At 40.5% G+C, this 23,043-nt stretch overlaps 1 protein-coding gene across 1 annotated transcript in view; it reads right to left on the bottom strand.

The window, feature by feature from the left end:
* The window catches only part of zgc:153039 (uncharacterized protein LOC767698 homolog), a 96,592-nt gene that overhangs the window by 41,408 nt on the left and 32,141 nt on the right, over positions 1-23,043 (bottom strand). The window contains exons 7-8 of the mRNA XM_036562754.1: positions 3,909-4,066; positions 120-202 (exon numbers count right to left, since the gene is read on the bottom strand). Coding sequence (XP_036418647.1) covers positions 120-202; positions 3,909-4,066 — 241 coding nt within the window. The remainder of the gene's footprint in view (positions 1-119; positions 203-3,908; positions 4,067-23,043) is intronic.

The raw sequence follows: 23,043 nt of genomic DNA, 5'->3' as shown, positions 1-23,043 counted from the left end.
TTAGTTTCGCCAACTTCAATGCTGTATTAGCAATGGAAACCAGACAACAGTAAAGGACTCTGTTCACGATGTGGAAAAACCTGAAGCAGAACTTTCATTCATCACTCGCTCCATCTTACCTGCACGAGAAACCAGGAGATGAGCACGGAGACCCAGGGGTTCCCACTGGCCGAGGTTTTCTTCGCTGGGGATAAGACTTTACCTGTAGAGACAAAGAAAGAAAGAAAGAATGAGATAAAAAAAGAAAGAAAGACTACTTTAATACCACCTTAATAGAGTCAATCCATCTTTTTCATTGATAAGGACTGTAAGGAGATTCTGAAAGAATAGCTGCATAAGGCCAGTAAAAGCTGGACCTTTCCACACTTGCTGGAGGAGAAAGAACGAGCGAGAGAAGAGTAGACTGCAGGTGAAGGGCAAAGAGAGTCAGACACTCAGTACTGCACTCGGTTATCCTCATCCATCCATCAAAAGACAATGTCCAACATCTAGTTCAGCAGATTATACACAGGCATATGGCTGCAACCCAAAGGCATCCACTTTGAACTATGTGGTCGTTTTATTTGACCTACTGTGCTATGCAGAAGTCAGAGACCACCCTTTATTTCCAGTACAACTTAACTTGCTTTACCTGCAGAGATTTTTTTCTATACTTTCAAAAGTTCATTCTTAGAAGTTGGTTGCGTTTTCTGCTTCTCACAATCCAAACACATGCAGTGATGCAGAAGTCTGGACTCAGTCCATTGTTCTGAGAACACCAGCAGCTTCTTTTGTGCCCTTAACATTGAGATGTCTTTTTACAGAAAGTCTCCTGGGTCTTGCGGGTGGTTGTTCGGAATCCCATTTTCTCTTTTATTCATTTATTCGTTTTATTTATCTTTTATTCATTTTATGAACTTCCTTTCAACTTTCCCCTTTCTTGCACCAGTGGATTTATATCTAATCTCCTCAGAAATACCTCGTGAAACATAAATAACTCATACATAATGGTCACTGTGACTTTTGCACAGTACTTTATAGGTCCAACATACACGTGTACAATTAAAGACTGTAGCTTATCTGTTGCTGCAGAATTTATCACCCCTCTACACACCATTCATCACCGGTCAGTTTCTGACCACAGGACCACTGCTGACACGCAGTCACATACTGAGCGTATACAAACTAAAAGGCCCGAAAGCCTATTAAACATCATGCTATGTAAGAACCCATTTATGTTATCAATCATCTCAGCTAAAAACTAATCCAGTATTAATCAATTAGGATTAACAGTTGCCATGTTTACATGCAGCCTAATAATCCATTAATATTCCGACTAATAGCTCAGTTGGAATAGAATACATCCATGTACACACCTTAAATCGGCCATTCAGAATACAACTTCTATCCGAGTGATCGAGGTGGGTAATCCTGTAAATAATCAGTTAAATAGAAGAATAATATCCGTGTAAACGCCTGTATCTGATTACATTCCCTATCAGAAAGTTTGAGTCCGTTCTGATCATGTTCGTCACGTCATAGTGAAAGTTTATACCGTTCAACATGGCGGAGCAGAAACTGGTCTGCAGAGGAGACGAAGTTTATGCTCTGATCTTTAAAAGGCGGCGGTGGGACGGACGTCCAGCTTATGTGTCTCAGGACACGACGTCTTCCTCTCGGCCTTCTTTAATAAGGACATGTGAAGTATTTTTTGCATAAATTTAAACTCCACTCAACTTTGTCACGTCGCTGACTCCGCCCACATCAAGTCACCAACGTTCGCGCTGCCTCCTGTCGTCAGCAATTGCCAGCTTTCACTGAAAATAAATGGCCTTCAGCCTCTTTGTCTTGTCACGCCGCGTCGCTGCCGGTGTGAATGCAGGGTTGGTAACTTGGCTGTTACCAACACACTATGACCCATGGCTGTTACTGACCCACTACAAGCCAAAGGACCACTAGAGGGTGCTTCTCGGCCCACTTGTGGCTGGTTAACCCAATATGTGCAGGAACAGATGAGCTACAGTCTCTAAAAGCACATCACCAAAGAGGAGCTCCAAAAGGACAGGTTTCTAATAAAGTGTCCAGTTAGTTTATTTTGCAAGGCTTTTATCACTGAGTAAACAACTTTTTTCTTGTTTTTTTTTTCCTTGCAAATCAGCAACTGTGCACCAAAACAGACTAAAATAGACTTAAGAAAAGGCATGCCGGAGCGATGAATCATCCAGGTTCAAAGAGAAGTCCACCTTCACATGGTCTGGTCATCTTTTAAGAAGCTGTGGGTGCTCACAGAAGTGAACAATTTTCATCATTAGCGCTCTGTGACTCAGAAGCAAATTATAGCACAACTAGCCTCAACATCACACACACTACATCTAACACAGCTTCAGTCACAGCAGAACACACTTTCTCAAATGACCACAGAAGTGAAAAGTATGGACACTTGATCAATGTATGTCCAGAGATGCGCCGTGACAATTAGAGCTAGGCCTTCAGTTTGGGTCATAAAGGTCAAAACACCTCAGCATAATGCTGTTTTCTGCTAATTTCTCCTGGCACTATGTTACTGCTGAGCTGGGGATGGTGGCCACAGACCTAACATGGATGCTGGCTGACATTTTAACTTGTAGCAGTTTTACAGTGAGTCAGTAAAGAGCCCTGGTATAGAGCTGCTGCTGTTCATTCCAAACAACTAACTGAAACCTGGCTCGTATTCACACTCAATGACATACACTACATAAGCAAAAGTACTGGGGCACACCTTGTAAAGCACACCACCACCGCAAACGTCTGACGGACGAGTCTGGGCTTGGTGAATGCCAGGAGAACATTACCTGCCTGACTGCACTGTGCCAGCTGTAGAGTTTGGTGGAGGAGGGATGATGATATGGGGTTGTTTTTCAGGGGTTGGTCTAGAACCCTTAGTTCCAGTGAAGGGGAATCTTAATGCTTCAGTAGAAAAAGACATTTTGGACAATTATATGCTTCCAACTTGGTGGGAACAGTTTGGGGAAGAACCTTTTCTGTTCCAGCATGACTGAGCCCCAGAGCACAAAGCAGCTCCATGAAGGCCTGACTGGGTGAGTTTGGTGTGGAAGAACTTGACTGGCCCTCACAGAGCCCTGACCTCAACCCCATCAACACCTTTGGGATGAACTAGAACGGAAATTGCGAGCCAGGCCCTCTAGTCCCACATCAGTGTCTGACCTCACAAATGCTCTTCTGGACGAATGGACAAAATTCCCATAGACACACTTTTCCCAGAAGAGTGGAAGCTGTTTTAGCTGCAAAGGAGGACCAACTCCATATTAATGCCTATGGATTTAGAATGGGATGACATAAATGCTCCTGTAGATGTAATGTGTAGGTGTCCCAATACTTTTGTCCATATAGTGTATCTAGGACTTCCAGAGAGCACAGAGCAGGGGTCTCAAAGAGCTTCACATATCCACAATTTATATGTAAATTCCTTAAAATTTATCCTTAAAGCCCCACCAGCCTACAGCCTACTGTGATGACCATAGTAACTCATTTCATTTTCAGGTATTTCAGATACCTGTGTGTATAAATCACACCTACATAGAGTTTACACCTATATTATTTTAAATCTATGAATACATCTTGCCGTCTGTAGCACAGCATCACTTTGAAGCATAAACATAACTCACAGTGAGAGCTAGCCAGGTTAAAGTTTAGCCTCCACACAGCAGGGTGAGCATAACACTGTCACAACGAAGCATCCCAAATGGTACAATATTTCAGGTGGTTGCTAAAGTGTTGCAAGACCATTGCTATGCTATCACTATTGGTTGTTAAGGTGTTGCTAGGCTGTTGCTATAGTAACCCAGATGGTTGCTAAGGTGTTGTTAGCATACTTGTTTGATGGTCACGTAAAAGGATTGCAGTTGAATGTGTGGAAGTGGGTGGCTCACCAAACAGATCATCTCGCGCGAGGGCGTAGAGGATACGGGACGCTCCGATCAGGTTACTCATGGCAGCGGAGAGGGTGGAGCAATACACACCGATGGTGACGAAAGGGTGCCAGAGGTTTATATCCCTCAAAAAACTGTAGTCCCTCTGTAACAGCAGTCTGCAGAGAAAAAGAGCAAGAGAGATTGTTTTGGCTGTAATTAAACTAATACTTTCAGCTGAAATGGTTTGCATTAGTCACCTATGTAGCGTGATGCTAGTGTTGGTGTAAAGGCTAAAGCATCAAACTGAGCTAAATTCACAATGTAACTTACCCCCATTTTCAATGCAAATGCTGCCTGTTTCCTCAGTGTACAAAAGCATATGTTTTTCTTTGATAACACGGATGGAATATATGTACGATGGGTATGTAAATAAAGAGAAATGGAGTTCCTTTGTAGGTGACCATGCAAGTCAACATGTATTAAAGCTGTCTGTGTTTACATGCAAACATTTTTGCCAATCCAATTGAATACATTCCAATTATAGATTAAGACTGAGGTGTTTTTATGCTCACTCTACAACAATCTGATGGAAAATCTCTGTTTACATGCTCACTACAAGTAATCTGATCCAAAATTACATGCTTGCATAGAGCACCACTTTGTGCAGACGTTACCATGACAACCAGCATCATGTGAGTCCAGTCAGAGTGAGATGAGCAGCAGTGAGCAGTGCTTGTGTTTTTATTGCTTTAAAATGATGTCAGACTCAGGAAAACGTTTACATGGTTATTATTCTTCTATTTAACAGATTATTTACAGGATTACCCACCTCGTTCAATAGGATAGAAATTATATTCTGTGTGGCCTCAATCGGACTAGTCTAGTCTGACTGAGGTGTATACATGGACTTATTCTATTCTGATTGAGCTATTAGATTATTAGCGGCTGCATGTAAATGTGGCTATTGCTCACTAGCAGCTCAACATTACACACATAGAGAGCCATGTGTGTCACATTACTTGGCCTTACTGTAACTGATACTGCCATGCTAGTACGGATACTTTTACCTTTGTTATCTGTAGCAATATCAATGTTGTGATTTTAAGCAAAACTTTACTTGAACCCTGCTACATAACATTGATATAACTATGCCATAAACATGTAGTAGATGTATGCTGTCAATGAGCTGTCATGACAGGTTATGTCCCATTATAAAATGGATAGTTCCAGTCCTGAAGCTGTTGTATAATACACAACACACACACACACACACACACACACACACCGACCGCCTCACAGCAACTGTACTCTGTATTAATGCGCCACGAAAAACCCTTGTGCTGTTCATGGATTAAACTTTCACTCTAATGCTGCTCACATGGAGCACCGAGTGTACTGACGAAGTAAGTTTCTGTTTAAACTGAGGGGCTGACAACTTATTCTCTAAATTAAATTAGGACTAGGCTGGTCAGCTAGTTACCAGGCTAAACAACTCCATCATTAATATCACAGCCTTGAGTTACAGTACCTATGATATGATTGTCCCAAATGAGTATTTCTTAGCTGTATTTTGCTCTGTTGGACTGCAGGATCCAGTATTTAAATACCTACGTAGTGCACTAAGTAGGGAGCAGGGAGCCATCTGACATTCACTCCCAGCACAAGAAGAGGGCACCACTGGATTAGTGCTAAATAAGACTCGTGGTGGTAATTTGGTGACCAAAAAGCAGTAATAAAGTGAAAGTTTTTGCATTAAACAGTGCTGCATTATCATATGTTAACTATTATATGACAATTGTTTTGTGGAAATAATAAGCATTTTGTAATTCAAAATTTAAAAATAAAATTTTCATTTACGTTTTGAGAATAATAATAAAAGTAATTACATAATTATGCAATGTAAAATTAAATGTATAACAAAACTAAAGTGGTTAATTAAGAGAAAAAAAGAGAATCAGAGGCAAAGACAGATATTCTATATATACATATATGTATACATATATACACATACATACACACATACATACATACATATATATATATATATACACACACACACACACACACACACACATACACATACATCTACACATAGATCTGCATCCAAACCTAACCACACTGACCAAAGGGATGGGTCAGAACACTCAGGGTCTGATGAACTAAGCCTTTTGTGGCAGTTTCAGGGGTGAATCAGACACATTCTGACTGGATTCTGTACAAATCCAGCCTTCATGCACAGCTTATACACAGAGTCATATTCAAAGGTTTGGACACCCAGGTCAAAGGTTATGTGGCCTTGTCAAAAGTTATGACCCTGTCCCAGCTGAAAAACAATCCAACAGCATGATGCTGCCACCACCATGCTTCACTGTAAGGATGGTACTGGGCAGATGATGAGCAGTGCCTGGCTTCCTCCAGACATAACACTTAGAATTGAGGAAAAGTTCAATCTTAGTTTCATCAGACCAGAGAATCTTGTTTCTTTCTTCTTCATTTTCCCGAGGAGAGACTTCTGTCTGGCCACTCTGCCATAAAGCCCAGAGTGCTGCAGTGATGGTTGACCTTCTGGAGGTTTCTCCCATCTGCACACAGGATTTTTAGAGCTCAGCCAGAGTGACCACTGGGTTCTTGCTCACCTCTCTTACCAAGGACCTTCTGCTCAACTGCTTAGTTTGGTGGGGTGGCCAGATCTAGGAAGAGTCCTGGTTGTTCCAAACTGCTTCCATTTAAGAATTATAGAGGCCACTGTGCTCTTGGGAACTTTCAGTGCAGCAGAAATGTTTTGTAGCTTTCTCCAGATCTGCGCCTCCACACAGTCCTGTCTCTGAGCTCTACAGGCAGTTCTTTCCTCCTCATGGCTTGGATTTTGCTCTGATATGCAATGTCAGCTGTAAGACCTATATAGACAGGTTTGTGTCTTTCCAAATCATGGCCCATCAACTGAATTGACCAGAGGTGGACTCCAGTCAAGGTGTAGAAACATCTCAAAGATGATCAAGAGAAATGGGAGGCCCCCAGAGCTACATTTCAAGTGTCATAGCGGAGGGTCTGAACACTTCTGTCCATGCGAAATTTACTTTTTAATAAATTTGCAAAAATTAGAACTTCTAAGATTCTGTTTGCACTTTTATTGAGTGCAGAATGATGGGAAAAAACTTTTTTTTATTTTAAAACAGGGCCGCAACACAAAATGTGATGAAAGTGAAAGGGTCTGAAGACTTTCTGAATGCAACATATATGCACACATAGGAGAGGGAGGAAAAACAGAGAGAGGACCAATAGTAAACTTTGCTGTCCAAGTAAAATCAGGTCAGAACTTCATCTCCTCTTTAGCTTTGTCTGTCTTCACTGTTATCCCTCTTTATCTCTCTCTGTTTTGTCTTTCTTTTTCTCTTTGTTTCGTCTCTCTCCCTCTTTGTTTTGTCTTTCTTTCTCTCTGTTTTGTCTCTCTCTCTCTCTGTGTCTCTCTCTCTCTCTCTTTGATCATCACGCCCCTCACGTTCTCTTTCAGGTTGAGCAGTTTTAATATTTATCATCACAGGCCTATTAATTACTGCTCTGACCAACCAACGATCTAAACACACAATTATCTCTCTCTCTCTCTCTCTCTCTCTCTCTCTCTGTCTCACACACACACACACACTCAGCTTTTACACAGTGATTCAAGAGTCGGGTTAACAGAGCTGCACAAAATGAAAAATGCCAACAGACCCCCCTACTGCTCTTAGTGTGTGTGTGTGTGTGTGTGTGTGTGTGTGTGTGTGTGTGTGTGAGAGAGAGTGTGTGTGTGTGTGTGTGTGTGTGTGTGAGAGTGTGTGTGTGTGTGTGTGTGAGAGAGTGTGTGTGTGTGTGTGTGTGTGTGTGAGAGTGTGTGTGTGTGTGTGTGTGAGAGAGTGTGTGTGTGTGTGTGTGTGTGTGTGAGAGTGTGTGTGTGTGTGTGTGAGAGTGTGTGTGTGTGTGAGAGTGTGTGGTCAATATCTGTTATTAGAAATTAATTTCATTCGCAGGTGCAGAATTCATCTAACACTGACAGCTGCAAACAAAGTCATTAGAAAGCAAGTGAGAGAGAGAGAGAGAGAGAGAGAGAGAGAGAGAGAGAGAGAGAGAGAGAGAGAGCGAGAGCGTGTTGTGTTTTGACTGTCCCCTTGCATTTCTCTCAATATCGATTGTGTTAGAATGAGCTCCTGCAAGAAATGAGCACAAGTCCGTGTGTGTGTGCGCATGTGTGTATGCGATCACCAGGCCAAGCTGAAATGAGCTATACCCTGTGAAAGAACAGAGCTAAATGAAATGTCTGAGACGAGAGCAGAGAGGGCTTTAAAAACTAAGAGTTCATGACCGTCCAACCGTCCATCCATGTCTAGCAAACGCCCTCCTGTGAGATCATTCACCGCTGAACTGGTTATATATTCAATTTATATCATACAGAAATAATTCACCACATCATGAAGTCTCAAATCTCAAATGATACCATGATTCAAAATGATAACTCTTTACCAAAGTGATTCAATTCGATTTAATTGGATTTACGAAAGAATTCACTGTATCATGCAATCTCAGACTACACCATGATTTTGTTTAGATTACAATGAATCATGAATCAGGAAATCTCAAGTTTCACAATTTAATAGCCATTATGAGTTTTTAGGAAATTAAATAAAAAAATTCACAATTCGATTCAATTTGATTTTGGAAAGAATTCACTGTATTATGCAATTTCAAACTACATCATGGTTTTATTTAGATTACATTGAATCAATGAATCATGAAACATGAAATATCTAATTTTACAACAGTTCAATAGCCCAAATGAATCTTTAGAAAATGATTTATTAAATAGTGAAACCTCAAATTACAATTCTTTACAAATTCGATTCTGTGAATTATGATACCCACAAAATTTGCAAGAATTTCATTGAATTACAATTCCTTATGAAGTGATTCACTGCATTATCAAATTTCACCGATTCAATGAATAATTAAATCTCACAACTCACCACAGTTCAGTAATCAATACAATATAATTTAATGAATTTAAGAAATCTCTACTTTCACAAAACATTGATTACCATGAAAATTCTTCAAGAAATAATTTACTCATTCACAATTCGCAATGATTCAATAGTTCAAATACGATTCATCACGAAATGACTCACAGCATCATACAATCTCAAATAACACCACTGGGATTAAATACCGTTTCATGAGAAAACAACTCAATGAATCAAAATCGCTCAAATCAGAATTCAACAACAATTCTGATTCTTTGGGAAACAATTGAACGAGTCTCAGATTTCACCACAATTCAATAATCATTATGATTCTTTAAGAAATGACTCACTGAATCACAGAATTCTTTAGGAAGCTGCTTTGATCGAATCAATTCTTTTGGTACAAGTCAGAAATGATGAGCGCATTCTTTACTGAACATTATTAGAATCAATTATTATCAATTTTAACATTATACAATCGATTCCATCTTCAGACTGAAGCCTCACGACACAATATATGGACACAATTATACACACAGAGTCAGTTACAGTGTGTGTGTGTGTGTGTGTGTGTAAGATAAACAGGGAGGGATGGAAAGATTATAGATAGATGAAAAGAGAAAGTGAGAAAGGGGAGAGAGAGATAGGGAGGGGGGAGAAAGAGAGAGAGAGAGAGAGAGAGAGAGAGAGAGAGAGAGGAGGGAGAGAGAGAGAGAGAGAGAGAGAGAGAGAGAGGAGATAGAGATACAGACAGACAGAGAGAGGGAGGGAATAAAGAGAGAGAAATGGTTCTTGAGTTAAGTGCTCCCTGGAGAAAGCGTAGCGGCAGATCATTAAACGGGATCAATAGCTAACAAGCCCAGCAGAGATATCTACTACACTCTATACATCTCTCTCTCTCTCTCTCAGCCTCCTTTCTTTCCCTATCTTTCACTCCATCCCTCTCTCTCGCTCTCATCTCTCTAACATCTCAGTCTCATTCTGCTTTTCTCTCTCTCTTTATCTTTCTTACCCTGCTTTTCTCTCTCTCTCACCTTCTCCATCTCTATCATTCTGCTTTTCTCTCTCACTCTCTCCATCTCTCTCACCCTCTTTCTCTCTCATTCTGATTCTCTTTCACTGTCTCTATCTTTTTCTCCATCTGTCTCATTCTGCTCTTCCCTTTCTCACCCTCTCTACCTCTCTCACCCTGCTTTTCTCTCTCTATCCATGTATCTCATTCGGCTTTTCCCTGTCGCACCTTCTCTATCTCTTTCTCCATCTCTATCTCATTCTGCTTTTCTTTCTCACCCCCTCTTTCACCCTGTTTCTCAGTCTCTTTCATCCCATCTCAGTCTCCATCTCTATCTCATTCTGCTTTTCTTTCTCACCCCCTCTTTCACCCTGTTTCTCAGTCTCTTTCATCCCATCTCACTCTCCATCTCTATCTCATTCTGCTTTTCTCTGTCATCCTTTGTCTGATCTCTATCTCATTCTGCTTTTCTCTGTCATCCTTTGTCTGATCTCTATCTCATTCTGCTTTTCTCTCACCCTCTTGCTCTCTTCATCTCTATCTCATTCTGCTTTTCTCTCACCCTCTTGCTCTCTTCATCTCTATCTCATTCTGCTTTTCTCTCACCCTCTTGCTCTCTTCATCTCTATCTCATTCTGCTTTTCTCTCTCATCCTTTGTCTGATCTCTATCTCATTCTGCTTTTCTCTCTCATCCTTTGTCTGATCTCTATCTCATTCTGCTTTTCTCTCTCATCCTTTGTCTGATCTCTATCTCATTCTGCTTTTCTCTCTCATCCTTTGTCTGATCTCTATCTCATTCTGCTTTTCTCTCATCCTTTGTCTGATCTCTATCTCATTCTGCTTTTCTCTCTCATCCTTTGTCTCATCTCTCTCATTCTGCTTTTCTCTCTCATCCTTTGTCTGATCTCTATCTCATTCTGCTTTTCTCTCTCATCCTCTCTCATTTTGCTTTTCTCTCTCATCCTTTGTCTGATCTCTATCTCATTCTGCTTTTCTCTCATCCTTTGTCTGATCTCTATCTCATTCTGCTTTTTTCTCTCATCCTTTCTCTCATCTCTCTCATTCTGCTTTTCTCTCTCTCACTCTATTTCTCCCTCCATCTCTCATTCTGCTCTTCTCACCTCTATCTCTCTCCATCTCTATCTCATTCTGCCTTTCTCACACTCTCCATCTCTTTTGCCCTTTCTTTCTCCATCTTTGTCTCATTCAGTTGTTATCTTTCTCACCCTCTCTATTTCTCTCTCACCTCTGTCTTCTGCATATCGCTTTCTCACTCTCTCCATCTTTTTCTCCTTGTTTTTCTCTCTCGTGTCACCTCCAACTTATTCTTTTCCCCTCTCTCACCCTCTACCTCATTCTGCTTTTCTCTCTCTCACCCTCTCTACCTCCCTCTCCATCTCTATCTCATTCTCTCTCTATCTTTCTGTCTGCATCTCCCTCTCACCTTTCCGTTTCTTGGCTTTGTTCTGAATCTCACTCACTCATCTTTCACAGCCTCCTCTCACTCTCTCCTCTTTCCCTCCATTTACGTTCGTCTCCAGGCTTCGCAGAGATGGAGAGAGGGGGACAGAGAGAGAGAAGGGAGGAGAGGAGCCAGAAGCCCGGTCCTCTGCAGCGGTGTGATAGCGGGATGTGAAGCGAGGGATGAGAGAAACAAAGGGAGCAACGGAGTGAGAGGAGACGGGCGGAGCACAGCGAGGAGAGGGAGAGAGAGAGACAGAGAGAGAGAGAGAGAGAGAGAGAGAGAGAGAGACTGCTGGACTTGTTGCTGCACAATGTCTGGAACAGGAGAGAGAGTGAGTGAGAGAGCGAGGGGGGGGGCTCGGGGAGAGGACTGCTGTGTGTTAGAGATAGCCAAACAAAAGAAGGATGGCAGATTTGACTTAATACAATTAAGCACGGGCTCCGTAATGAATACATAACACACACACACACACACACACACACACACACACACACACACACACACACACTCACACACACACTTCCAGGCTTCCAGTGATGAACAAACCTCCACTGCAATAAGGATTAACTGAAATACATTGGAGACACAACACGTACATACAGTGGCGTAACAAGTCATCCCCGGGCCGGTATGCTGAGCTTTTGGGCCGAGCCCCCCCGTAAAGCCCCTCGGAATCTAAATCCGTGTTTTCTTTCTAAGCAGGCTGATGTGGCTCTTGCGGGCTCACAATATACATGTTGTGCGAATAACTTTCCAAGGTCTAGTAAATTATCATTGCATTTCACCAAAATTCTCCTCTTTTGATCTAAGGTGGGCAGTCCTAATCTTGGGTCATGCACACATAAGCAGTGTGCATGACAGAAGGCTGAGGTGGTTTGTCCCGCCCCCATAGCTTTAATAAAACTGTTTCCTCACGGTCTCTAACCACCTCTGTCGTTTGTTTGTTTCCCCCTTTCTTACGTCTTTCTTATGTCTCTTATGACCGCATCTGGATTATTCACAGTAAATGCTGGCATGCAGCAAACTGAAAGCTTGACTAGAGTAATGGCAGATAGATGGTGATTGGAGGGCTGATGCACCCCATAATACCATCATCACCTTCAATAAACACCTCAAATTTTTTGTCACCTAATTCAGTATACAGCATAATACCATCTTTATCGCCTTGAATAAATACCATTATATCATGTTCACCAACTTCAACAAACATCATACCATATTCATCATCCTTTAATAAACATAATACCATCCTCATTACCATCACATCATCAATCCACAATAAACACCATAATTCCATATTAATTATCCTTTAATAAACACCATGTCACCTTCGCTAACCTTTAATAAACACTATCATCATTCTTCAATAAGCACCATGATACCATCGTCACCACCCTTTAATAAACACCACAATACCATTATAATTCTTCAATGAATACCTTAATACCATCATCATCATCCTTCAATAAAAACCATGATACCATCGTCACCACCCTTTAATAAACACCACAATACCATTATAATTCTTCAATGAATACCTTAATACCATCATCATCATCCTTCAATAAAAACCATAATAACACCATCATCATTCAATAAACATCATAATACCACCAGCATCATTCAATAAACACCATAATACCACCTCCAACACCTTCAATAAGCACCATAATACCACCTCCAACAACTTCAATAAACATCATAATACCACCAGCATCAATCAATAAACACCATACCACCTCCAACACCTTCAATAAGCACCATAATACCACCTCCAACACCTTCAATAAACATCATAATACCACCATTATCAATCAATAAACATCATAATACCACCTCCAACACCTTCAATAAACACCATAATACCACCTCCAACACCTTCAATAAACACCATAATACCACCTCCAACACCTTCAATAAACATCATAATACCACCAGCATCAATCAATAAACACCATAATACCACCTCCAACACCTTCAATAAACACCATGATACCACCTCCAACACCTTCAATAAACACCATGATACCACCTCCAACACCTTCAATAAACATCATAATACCACCAGCATCATTCAATAAACACCATAATACCAGTCATCACCTTAAATAGACACTATAATACCATCTTTAATGCCTTCAAAAAACATCATATCTTACCCACCCTCAATAAACACCATATCATCTTCAACATCTTCAATAAACACCATATCATCTTCAACACCTTCAACCAACACCATACCATTGTCATCACCTTAAATAAACCCCAATACCATTGTCATCACCTTAAACACCATAAAACCATCATCAACCTTTAACACCATAATACCACCATTCTTTAATAAACACCGCAACACCATCTTCACCACCTTTCATAAAGACCAATCTTCTAAATCTTCTGTCCCTCACTTCATCACCTGTAAATATCCATACTGAAGACGTTCACAACACTAATTAAACACAATATATTTATAGTATGTAACATGAAGCTTTAATATATGCAATATTATTTTTATGTACATTAATTGTAAATGTAAATAAATTAGATTGATTCAGAGTGGGGTTCCTAATCACTGTTCCTAACCATGTTGTTTCAAACTAATTAAACATGATTGACATCATAACATAATGAAACTATTTATTAATACATACCTTAATTTTTCCAACTCCATCACTACCATAGCAACAACTTATACTGTTAATACATGAGGAACTTAAGAAACTGATGCTACACTTCATGGATCTAATTTACAATTGAAATTTGTCATCAAATTTGTTTGCTGCTTAACAGTGTCTGGATTCAAACCAGCGGCTGACCAGTTGCTGTCTGGCTTCTCTGACCACTGCGATACCTACCACTCCAAGAACTTATGGAAAAGAAACTCATCTACACACATGGAACTTGGAATGAATAATTAATGTCCTGCTTTGAACATCTTGAAATTTGAATATCAACCTGTTCGACCTCCTACAGCTTCAGAAGCGGCTGAAGGACTTCTGTCCAAAACATCCTATTTCTCTAGAACGTTTGCGTACTTCACCAGAATTTTTATAACCTTTAAATTTAATTAAATATACATACATATATGCAGACGTACACAGCGTCAGCGACCAGCATTTCTGTTATTTAATTTTGAGTTTAACTGGCCATTAAGTACAAGATCTTCATTTTTGGGTGATAATTCTGAGTAGATTAGATATGACAATGCACTTGCATCAGAAACGTCAAAGAAAAAGTGAAAGCATTGCCAAAATATGATCAGATGAACAGCACTTACGTCTTTAATCATTCAGAGAGTGGAGAAAATCAAGCTCAACTCATTCATAAACAGATCTGAAAACATCCACAGGTGTTTCTGTCCATCCTTCCACAGTGAGAAGACGACTCAGCGCTGTGGGTCTGAAAGGATGTGTAGCTGATCAAGAAGCCACCAATAGACACAAATCTCATTCCTGCCCTGCTAGAGCTGCCCTAGACAACTGTAAGTGCTATTATTGTGAAATGGAAATGTCTAGGAGCAACAGCAGCTTCGCCACTGATGCCAGTAAAATGGCCTATCCTCTGTCGCATCACTCACTAGTGAGTTCCGAGCTGCCTCTGGAAGCAACATCAGCACAAGAACTGTTTGTCGGAAGCTTCAGGAAAAGGGTTTCTACAGCCGAGCAGCTGCACACAAGCCTACGATCACTACACGCAATGCCAAGCGTCGGCTGGAGTGGTGTAGCGCAGGCCAATCGCAATCACTGTCTGGCGAATCTGGGTTTGGCGGACAGCAGAAGAATGCTACCCACCAGAACCTCAACCCCACTGAAACCATTGGGATGAATTGGAACATCGTTTGTAGTCAGGCCTTCACATCCAACATCAGTGCCTGACATCACAAATGCTCTTTTGACTGAATGGACACAAATTGCCACAGACACAGTCCAAAATCTTGTAGAAAGCTTGGAGGCTGTTACAGCCACAAAGGGGGGCAACTCCTCATTAATGCCCATGGATTTGGAATGGGGCGTCCAATAAGCCCACATGGGTGTCATGGTGAAGTGTCCACAAACATTTGGCCATACAGTGTATGCATGTATATGTATTATGTGCACTGGTTGAAAAATAATTGTGCTGCATTTTTAAACATGTGCAATTAATGGAGCTTCTTATGACAAAATCAGAACAAAATCCTATAAATATTTAATAAGACGTGAACTTTTTGAAGTCTAACTGTTGTGTATTCTTCGTCCTGCTGTGGATTATTTATTTTGTGCATTTTTAATTAGGTAATAATGCTAAATATGTTCTGGTGACTGATGCACAACTGTCCCCTTCATCTGTCCATCTCTCTGTCCCTCCATCGCAACAGCTTGAATGAAGAAATGTACATCTTTCTTCAGTTCTCTCTCCCAGACATGCTGAGAGCAAAAACCCTTCAAACTGAGATGAACGCTCACTTCGCAGTTCAGAATCTTGAAAGAGAAAGTTGCTAACAACACTTTAAAAGTTGAATGTTTTTGATTAGCCAGCTGGGTTTATATAGCGATTCCAAGTAGTTGCTATGGTGTTGCTACAAGGTTGCTATGGTTTTCACTAGGCCATTACTATATTATACCTGGTGGTTATTAAGGTGTTGTTAGGCCACTGCAGTGCTATTCCAGGTGGTTGCTAAGGTGTGGGTAGGCCACTGCTTTGCTATCCCCAGAGGTTGGTAAGGTGTTGCTAGGCCACTGCTAAGCTATCCCAGGTGGTTGCTAAGGTGCGGGTAGGCTGTTGCTTTGCTATCCATGGTGATCATTAAGGGCTTCCTATTCCTACGCCATTGCGGCGCTATTTCAGGTGGTTGCTAAGGTGTTGTTAGGCCACTGTGGTGCTACTTCAGGTGGTTGCTAAGGTGCTGCGAGGCTGTTTTTATGCTATCCCAGCTGGTTGCTAAGGTGTTGGTAGGCCATTGCTAAGCTATCCCAAGTGGTTGCTGGTAGGGTGTTGCTTTGCTATCCACAGTGATTGCTGAGGTGTTCCTAGGCCATTCTTATGCTATCCCAGGTGGTTGCTAAGGTGTTGATAGGCAACTGCTAAGCTATCCCAGGTGGTTACTAATGTGTTGGTAGTTGGTAGTTGGTAGCTGCTTTGCTATCCCCAGAGGTTGGTAAGGTGCTGCTACACTGTTCTTACGCTACCCCCGCTGGTTGCTAAAGTGTTGGCAGGCTGTTGCTATGGTATCTATAGCGGGTGCTTATATGTTTGTATATATTTGTTCTAGTAAGTGAATATGTATGCAAAGTCTAAGAGGGTCAGCGTGAGAGATGTCCTTTGTGACATAATTTGTGGCAGATTTGAAACTTCTGAACATTCTGCCACTCATTTCCTTGGGGGGAAAAATCAGAACACTGAATGAACCCCTTTCATCCAATTGGTTTAAAAAGCATAAGCAAACCACTGCATAGACTCTATGATCCCGCAAAGTTTAGTGCAGAGGTAGCATTGCCAATTTTGAACCACAGAATAATAATAAGAAGTAAATGCAAGTAAAAGCAGTTGGCCTGAAAATAATAAAACAATAGGGTGCTGTTTCAGACAAAAGCATCTGTTTCACACCCGTCACATGATGTGTTTTAGTAAAACTAGTGGGTCAAATCCAAGAAGGAAGTTTTCATTCTCTTCCAAATGCTTCTTATTTCCTCATATTTGTGGCGAGCCACTGAGGCACTTCGTAATGTATGTATTTTGGCTGGAAATTCCCTTTAAGCCTCTCTCGGTCATATCAGTCTTGCTCCAATTGTGTAGCTCTTGCTCGACACGTGCAGGGAGAGAAAACAGTAAGCCTCTGTGAGTGAGAGATAGAGCAGCCAATTGTTGTAAGCATGCAGGAGACGCTGCCATCTACTGGTAGCTCTGAGTACTACCAGCAAATTCTCCTGATCATCTTTCACCATAAAACAATCAAAATTAAGAAAATCTTTGTCATTTTTTCCCCTCCATTCCCATGAGGACGGATCATTAAAGCTTAATCACTATCCTCGTTCACGGCACTCTCGTCACCATGGCGACCAGCGGAGGATCTCCGCAGCAATCGGTGGCTGACATTCCGAGGCGCCGCTGATGAGACGTTGATTGATGGCTTTAATAAAAACTTGCAATTTTTAATATCTAATATTTTATCTCAACTAATTGAATCCCACTAATCAACTGGAAACCTCTCTCATGCCATCTCTCTCCACCTCTCACTTTTCTTTCTCTCGTTCCAGCCAGTCTCGTCACCCTGCAGACACCTGTGCCATCTTGCCATCTGATCAATCATTCAAAACGTGTGATGAGTCAGAGGCACCTTGACTTTACCAAGGAGGGCGCATGGAGAACATATAGGCATTTACAAACACACCCTGAGTGACCGGATTTTATGCTTGGAGGAACTTGGGGTTTGGTACCTTGCTTAAATTCACAACTTGGGATATGGACTTGAGGGTCAGTACAGTGACTAACATCACAACTCAGGCTTAACGCTTTGCAACTCGCTTTGTGGAGAGTTGCAACTTTTGGTTCAGTTACCTGCTTAAGTTTACAACTTTAGGTTCAGAAAGGTTCATATAGGTACTTCGGTTAAATTGACAGTTTTCCTTTATTGCTCAACTTTACAACCTTCTTAAGCTCATGACCTTGACCTTAAGTTCACAACTTTACGTTCATGATCTTGCTTAAATTTACAGTTTGGGGTTCCATATCTCGCTTAAGAACAGTGGGTGGTTGAGAACCTTACTTAGTGTCAAATCTTGAGGTTGAGTATGGTGATTAAGATCATAACTTAGGCTCCAGTATCTTGCACCCATTTAGAACTTTGGATTAGGTACTTCACTTAAATTGACAGCTTCCCTCTATTGCTTAACTTTACAACATGGATTTCAAAACTTGCTGAGGATTTTGGTTTTAGTTCCTTCTTAAGTTCATGACCTTGACCTTCAATTCATAACTAATCAGAACTTTGGGATTGGTTCTTTGCTTAAATTGACAGATTGTGGTTCCCTCTCTTGCTTAGTGGGTTTGGGTTTAGTACTTGGCTTAAATTTACAACGTTGCGTTCAGAACCTTGCTTAAGGTCACAAATTGATGTTTGGTATAGTGATTAAGGTTGCAATTCAGGCTTCAATATCTTGCTCCGATTAAGAACTTTGGAGTTGGTACTCTGCTGAAAAGTACAGCATGGGATTCCTTCTGTTGCTTAACTTTACAATTTGTTCACAACTTTGGATTCAGTCCACAACTAGGTTGCAATCTTGCTGAAGGTCACAACCTTGAGGTTGAATCTGGTGATTAAGGTCACAACTCAGGCTTCACAATCTTAATCCAGTTTAGAACTCTGGACAGCTTTGACAGCTTGAGATTGCATGTCTGTCTGAACTTTGAAACTTAAAAGTTCAGCAATCTGCTTAAGTTTACAATTTTGGGCTCAGTTCCCTGCTTAAGTTCAGAATGTTGCTTAAATTTACAATTTGGGGTTCAACATCTTGCTTAAGAACACTGGGTGGTTGGAAAACCTCACTTAAAGATTGAGCTTCACAACAGGGATTAATGTCAGGACTCAAGCTTCAATGTCTTCCTCCAGTTTAGAATGTAGGGATTAGTATTGTGCTTAAATTGACAGCTTGTGATTCCCTCTCTCGCTTCACTTTACAACTTGGAGTTCACTAAGTTCAGAACTTTAGGTTCATGACCTTGCTTAAGCTCACACCTTGGGTTCAATACCTTACTTAAAACCTGCAATGTGGTGTTCAGAACCTTGCTTAAGGTCACAAACTGAGCTTTGGTGTAGTGATTAAGGTCACAATTCAGGCTTCAGTATCTTGCTCCAATTATGAAGTTTGGATTTGGTACTCTGCTTAAATGTGCTACTCAGCATGGAATTCCTTCTCTTGCTTCACCTTACAATTTTGAATTCTTTAACTTCAAGTTTACAATTTTGGATTCGCTTCCCTGTATAAGTTCACCAATTTAAGCTGCAACCTTGCTGAAGGTCACAACTTGAGGTTGAATATAGTGATTAAGGCCACAACTCAGGCTTCAGAACCTCAGTCTGGTTTAGAACTCTTGACAGCTTTGACAGCTTGAGATTCCATGTGTCGCTGAACTTTCAGCAATTTGCTTAAGTTCACAACTTTAGGTTAAGGATCTTGCTTGAATTCACAATTTGGGGTCCAGTATCTTGCTTAAGATAACAACCTGGGGTTCAAGAACCTTCCTTGAAGTTAAAAATCGAGATTCAGTACAGGAATTAATATATAACTCAGGCTTATCATCTTGCTTCAGTTTAGAACTTTGGGATCGGTACCTAGCTTAAATTCACATCCTGTGATTCCCTCTATTGCTTAACTTTACAACTTGGAGTTCAGTAAGTTCACAACTTTAGGTTCAAGACCTTTGCTTAAATATAAAATTTGGGGTTCAAAACCTTGCTTAAGGTCTCAAACTGAGGTTTGGTAAAGTGATTAAAGCCCCAAATCAGGTTTCAGTATCTTGCTCTAACTAAAACTTGGGATTCCTTCTCTTGCTTAACTTTACAACTTGGAGTTCACTAACTTCCTCAAGTTCACAAATTGTGGATTCAGTTCCCTGTTTAGGTTCACATCTTTAGGTTCCAACCTTACTGAAGTTCACAACTTCAGAATCTTGGACCAATTTAGAACTCTGGATTTGGTACTTTGCTTAATCCCGTAAAACCCCAGGCTTTATTACATACTAAGGCTTATTATTCAGTAACTACAGGGACTCCACTGCAGACTGCTGGAAATATTCTCAGGTTATAGAAGCATGTACTTAAACTTTGGGCCCGCCAGTGAGTCCTGACATGTTATGGGTTAAACTGACCGCTTGAAATTCCATGTCTGGCTACAGTTTAAAACTTATGAGTCCAGCAACTTGCTCAATTTTGGGTTCAATACTTAGAATAAAGTCAGGCTTCAGTATCTTGATCTGATTTAGAACTTTGGGTTAGGTACTTTGCCTGAATTCACAGCTTAAGATACACTGCTGTTTAACTTTACAACTGGGTTTTTACTAGCTTTCACAACTTCAGGTTCAGGACCTTGCTTAAATTTACAACTTAGGGTTTAGTATCTTGCTTAAGTTCACAATTTTGGATTCAGTCTCTTGATTAACTTTATAAATTGGAGTTAAATCAACTTGCTTTAGTTCACAACTTTGGGTTCTATACAGGTTTGGTAGCTTTCTTAATTGCACAATTCGGGGTCCTGTACCTTCCTCACATTTACCACTTGGGGTTTCTTACGTTCCTTAATGTGAAACCTTGGGCTGTGTATTTTGCCCGAGTTTAGAGAATCAGAAAGTTCAACTAACTTCTAAGATTAAACTTTGAAGGTGTGGAAAGGTATTCTTGCAGATTTCTTTGAAAAACAGAAAGCAAGTCTACCAAATGAAGGTATTACAGACAAAGTGTGGACACACTAAACTGTGAAAAAATTATATTTAGTTTCTGTTAAATATATGTTTTTGTCTTGAAGAAGAAATATAATTTGTATTTAATGGCAGATAATGTTTCTGACTGAACATTATATATTCAGTACATTCCTTAAGGACTTCAACTTGAGATTTACGGCAGCAGTTCTTGTTCGGGCCGGATTCTATGGTGAATTACCACGGAATTTCACAGACTATGTTTCATGTGACAGATTTGGGGATGTCCTACGGGCAGTCTATCTCACAGTTCATGAACATCAATCAGACTCTCTCTGCATAATTCACAGACAGTTACAGCTGACCTCCTATTCACCCTTTGCTCCCAGAAAAACAAATTAATAAAAGCACAGCTGAGAAATCAATTCCACACAAAAGATACTCATACTTATCTATTTATAAAAGATGCAACATTTTATGACAAATCTAGCTCAAAAAGTGTAAAACGAACAATACTACAGCGTTCTGCCTTGGTCAGTCTTTCGCTGTTGTTCTGGGGCCAAATATAATAAGGAAGAAGGCAGAAAACTCTCATCTTAGAGTAAACCACAGATAAACCTACAGATAAAATGAAGTTTAGTCATACTTCCTGTTTGAAGACTTTCAGAATCATATGCACTTATCTTCAGCTGTGCTGAGTATGTCTTGTCTTGACCAGGGCTGTCCAAACTTCTTAGCAAAGCATTTTCGAACAATCAAGCAGGAGCTACCCCTGATTCAACATATCTGCTTAATTAGTCTCAGTCATCAAATCAAGGTCTGCCTCTTAGATACTGTTGCCATCAGTAAAGTTTGGTGGAGGAGGGATGATCGGCTGGAGCTTCTCAGTGTTTGGGGTCCCTTAGTTCCAGTGAAGGGTGATGTTAATGTTACAGCATACAAAGACATTTTTAGACAATTATATGCTTCCAACTGTGTGGCAACAAATTGGGGAAGAGCCTCTTCTGTGTGGTATGATACATTTGGTATGAACCATTGTTAACCTTTTGGGTCAGTTCTTGTTTCTGAATATGCAGTGAAACAAGTTAACCGAACAATCAGATAGTTGGTGCAATGGTCAATTACTGATACAGAGCACACCACTGTCCCAGACGACCTTCACATGACTCACAAGACATACAGGATACCCTCAGCTCATGGTCATGTTATCTTTTTGTTTCTCTTTGCAAGTCTCTATCTGGATCATATGTGAGACATATTGTAAAACTTGAGAAAGACATGAATAGGAACAAATGGGACGATGAGCTCAACAAACACTAGACTTCAATAGTCACCCAAATAGCACAAACCATTTCTGTACAAATATATCCCCAAAACTTTTTTCAAACCGCTCAAACTGCATCCAGGTCTTCATGCAAGGTGGTGCAGACTTGTTAATGTAGTTTAGGATGCAAAACGGCTCAGTCCTGCTTTGGGAACATCAGCCCTGGTGTTTTCTGAAATGGCGGAGTGAAGTTTTGTTCATGTTTATAGTTCACAGAAAGTCATACTGTGCTGTAAACCACATCCAAAAATCTGTGATACTTTGATAAATCTGGATGTGGATGTGGTTCGAGTGGGGTGGTTTTTGGTATGTGTTTACAGATAAGATTTGGGTGACTACTGAGTTCTAGTGTTTGTGAGCATATCTAGCTTTATGGCTCCAGTTTAAAACTAAAAAAGCAAAACTTGCACACCAAACAAGGCCTGGCTGGTCAACCACATCTAGGATAAGCAGAAAATTATGTGAATTAGATTTTCATCAAAATATTCCTTTAAATTGTACAGCAGTTAACTTGCACCATTTAAGATGGAAAGGAAAATTCAACTTCAGCCTCATTTACCACAGTGAGGAAAACTCTAATTACCTTTTACAGCCCCTAGCATTAGATATCTGGAGTGAAGGCCTAAAGATTGCAGTGTTCTTGTTGCTTTTTCAATAGACTGAACTTTATTTTCTTTACAGCGGCCAACTACATCTCGCTAGTTAGATAAGTAGCCAGCACAGCTCAAATTCCAATCAGGTGAAACAGTGAAGATAACGCTGTATTTACAGGTTAGAAAATGGCACGTTTACATAAAAATACGTCCTTATGTTTCGTTTTGTGTGACTAACAGTGGTGAGATAAGAAAAGTTATCAGTGAACGGTGAAATATGACATTTTTCTACAAATATGAATGCACAGCTTCTATTTGTTTGCTTTAACATACTGAGGAAAAAAACGTAAAAGCTTAAAAGTGCCTTAAGTTGTTTA

Source organism: Colossoma macropomum, unplaced genomic scaffold (genome assembly GCF_904425465.1).
Source record: "Colossoma macropomum unplaced genomic scaffold, Colossoma_macropomum, whole genome shotgun sequence".
NCBI classification, from domain to species: domain Eukaryota; kingdom Metazoa; phylum Chordata; class Actinopteri; order Characiformes; family Serrasalmidae; genus Colossoma; species Colossoma macropomum.
The sequence above is the reverse complement of the archived record's forward strand: the minus strand, read 5'-3'. Positions and strand labels throughout refer to the sequence as shown.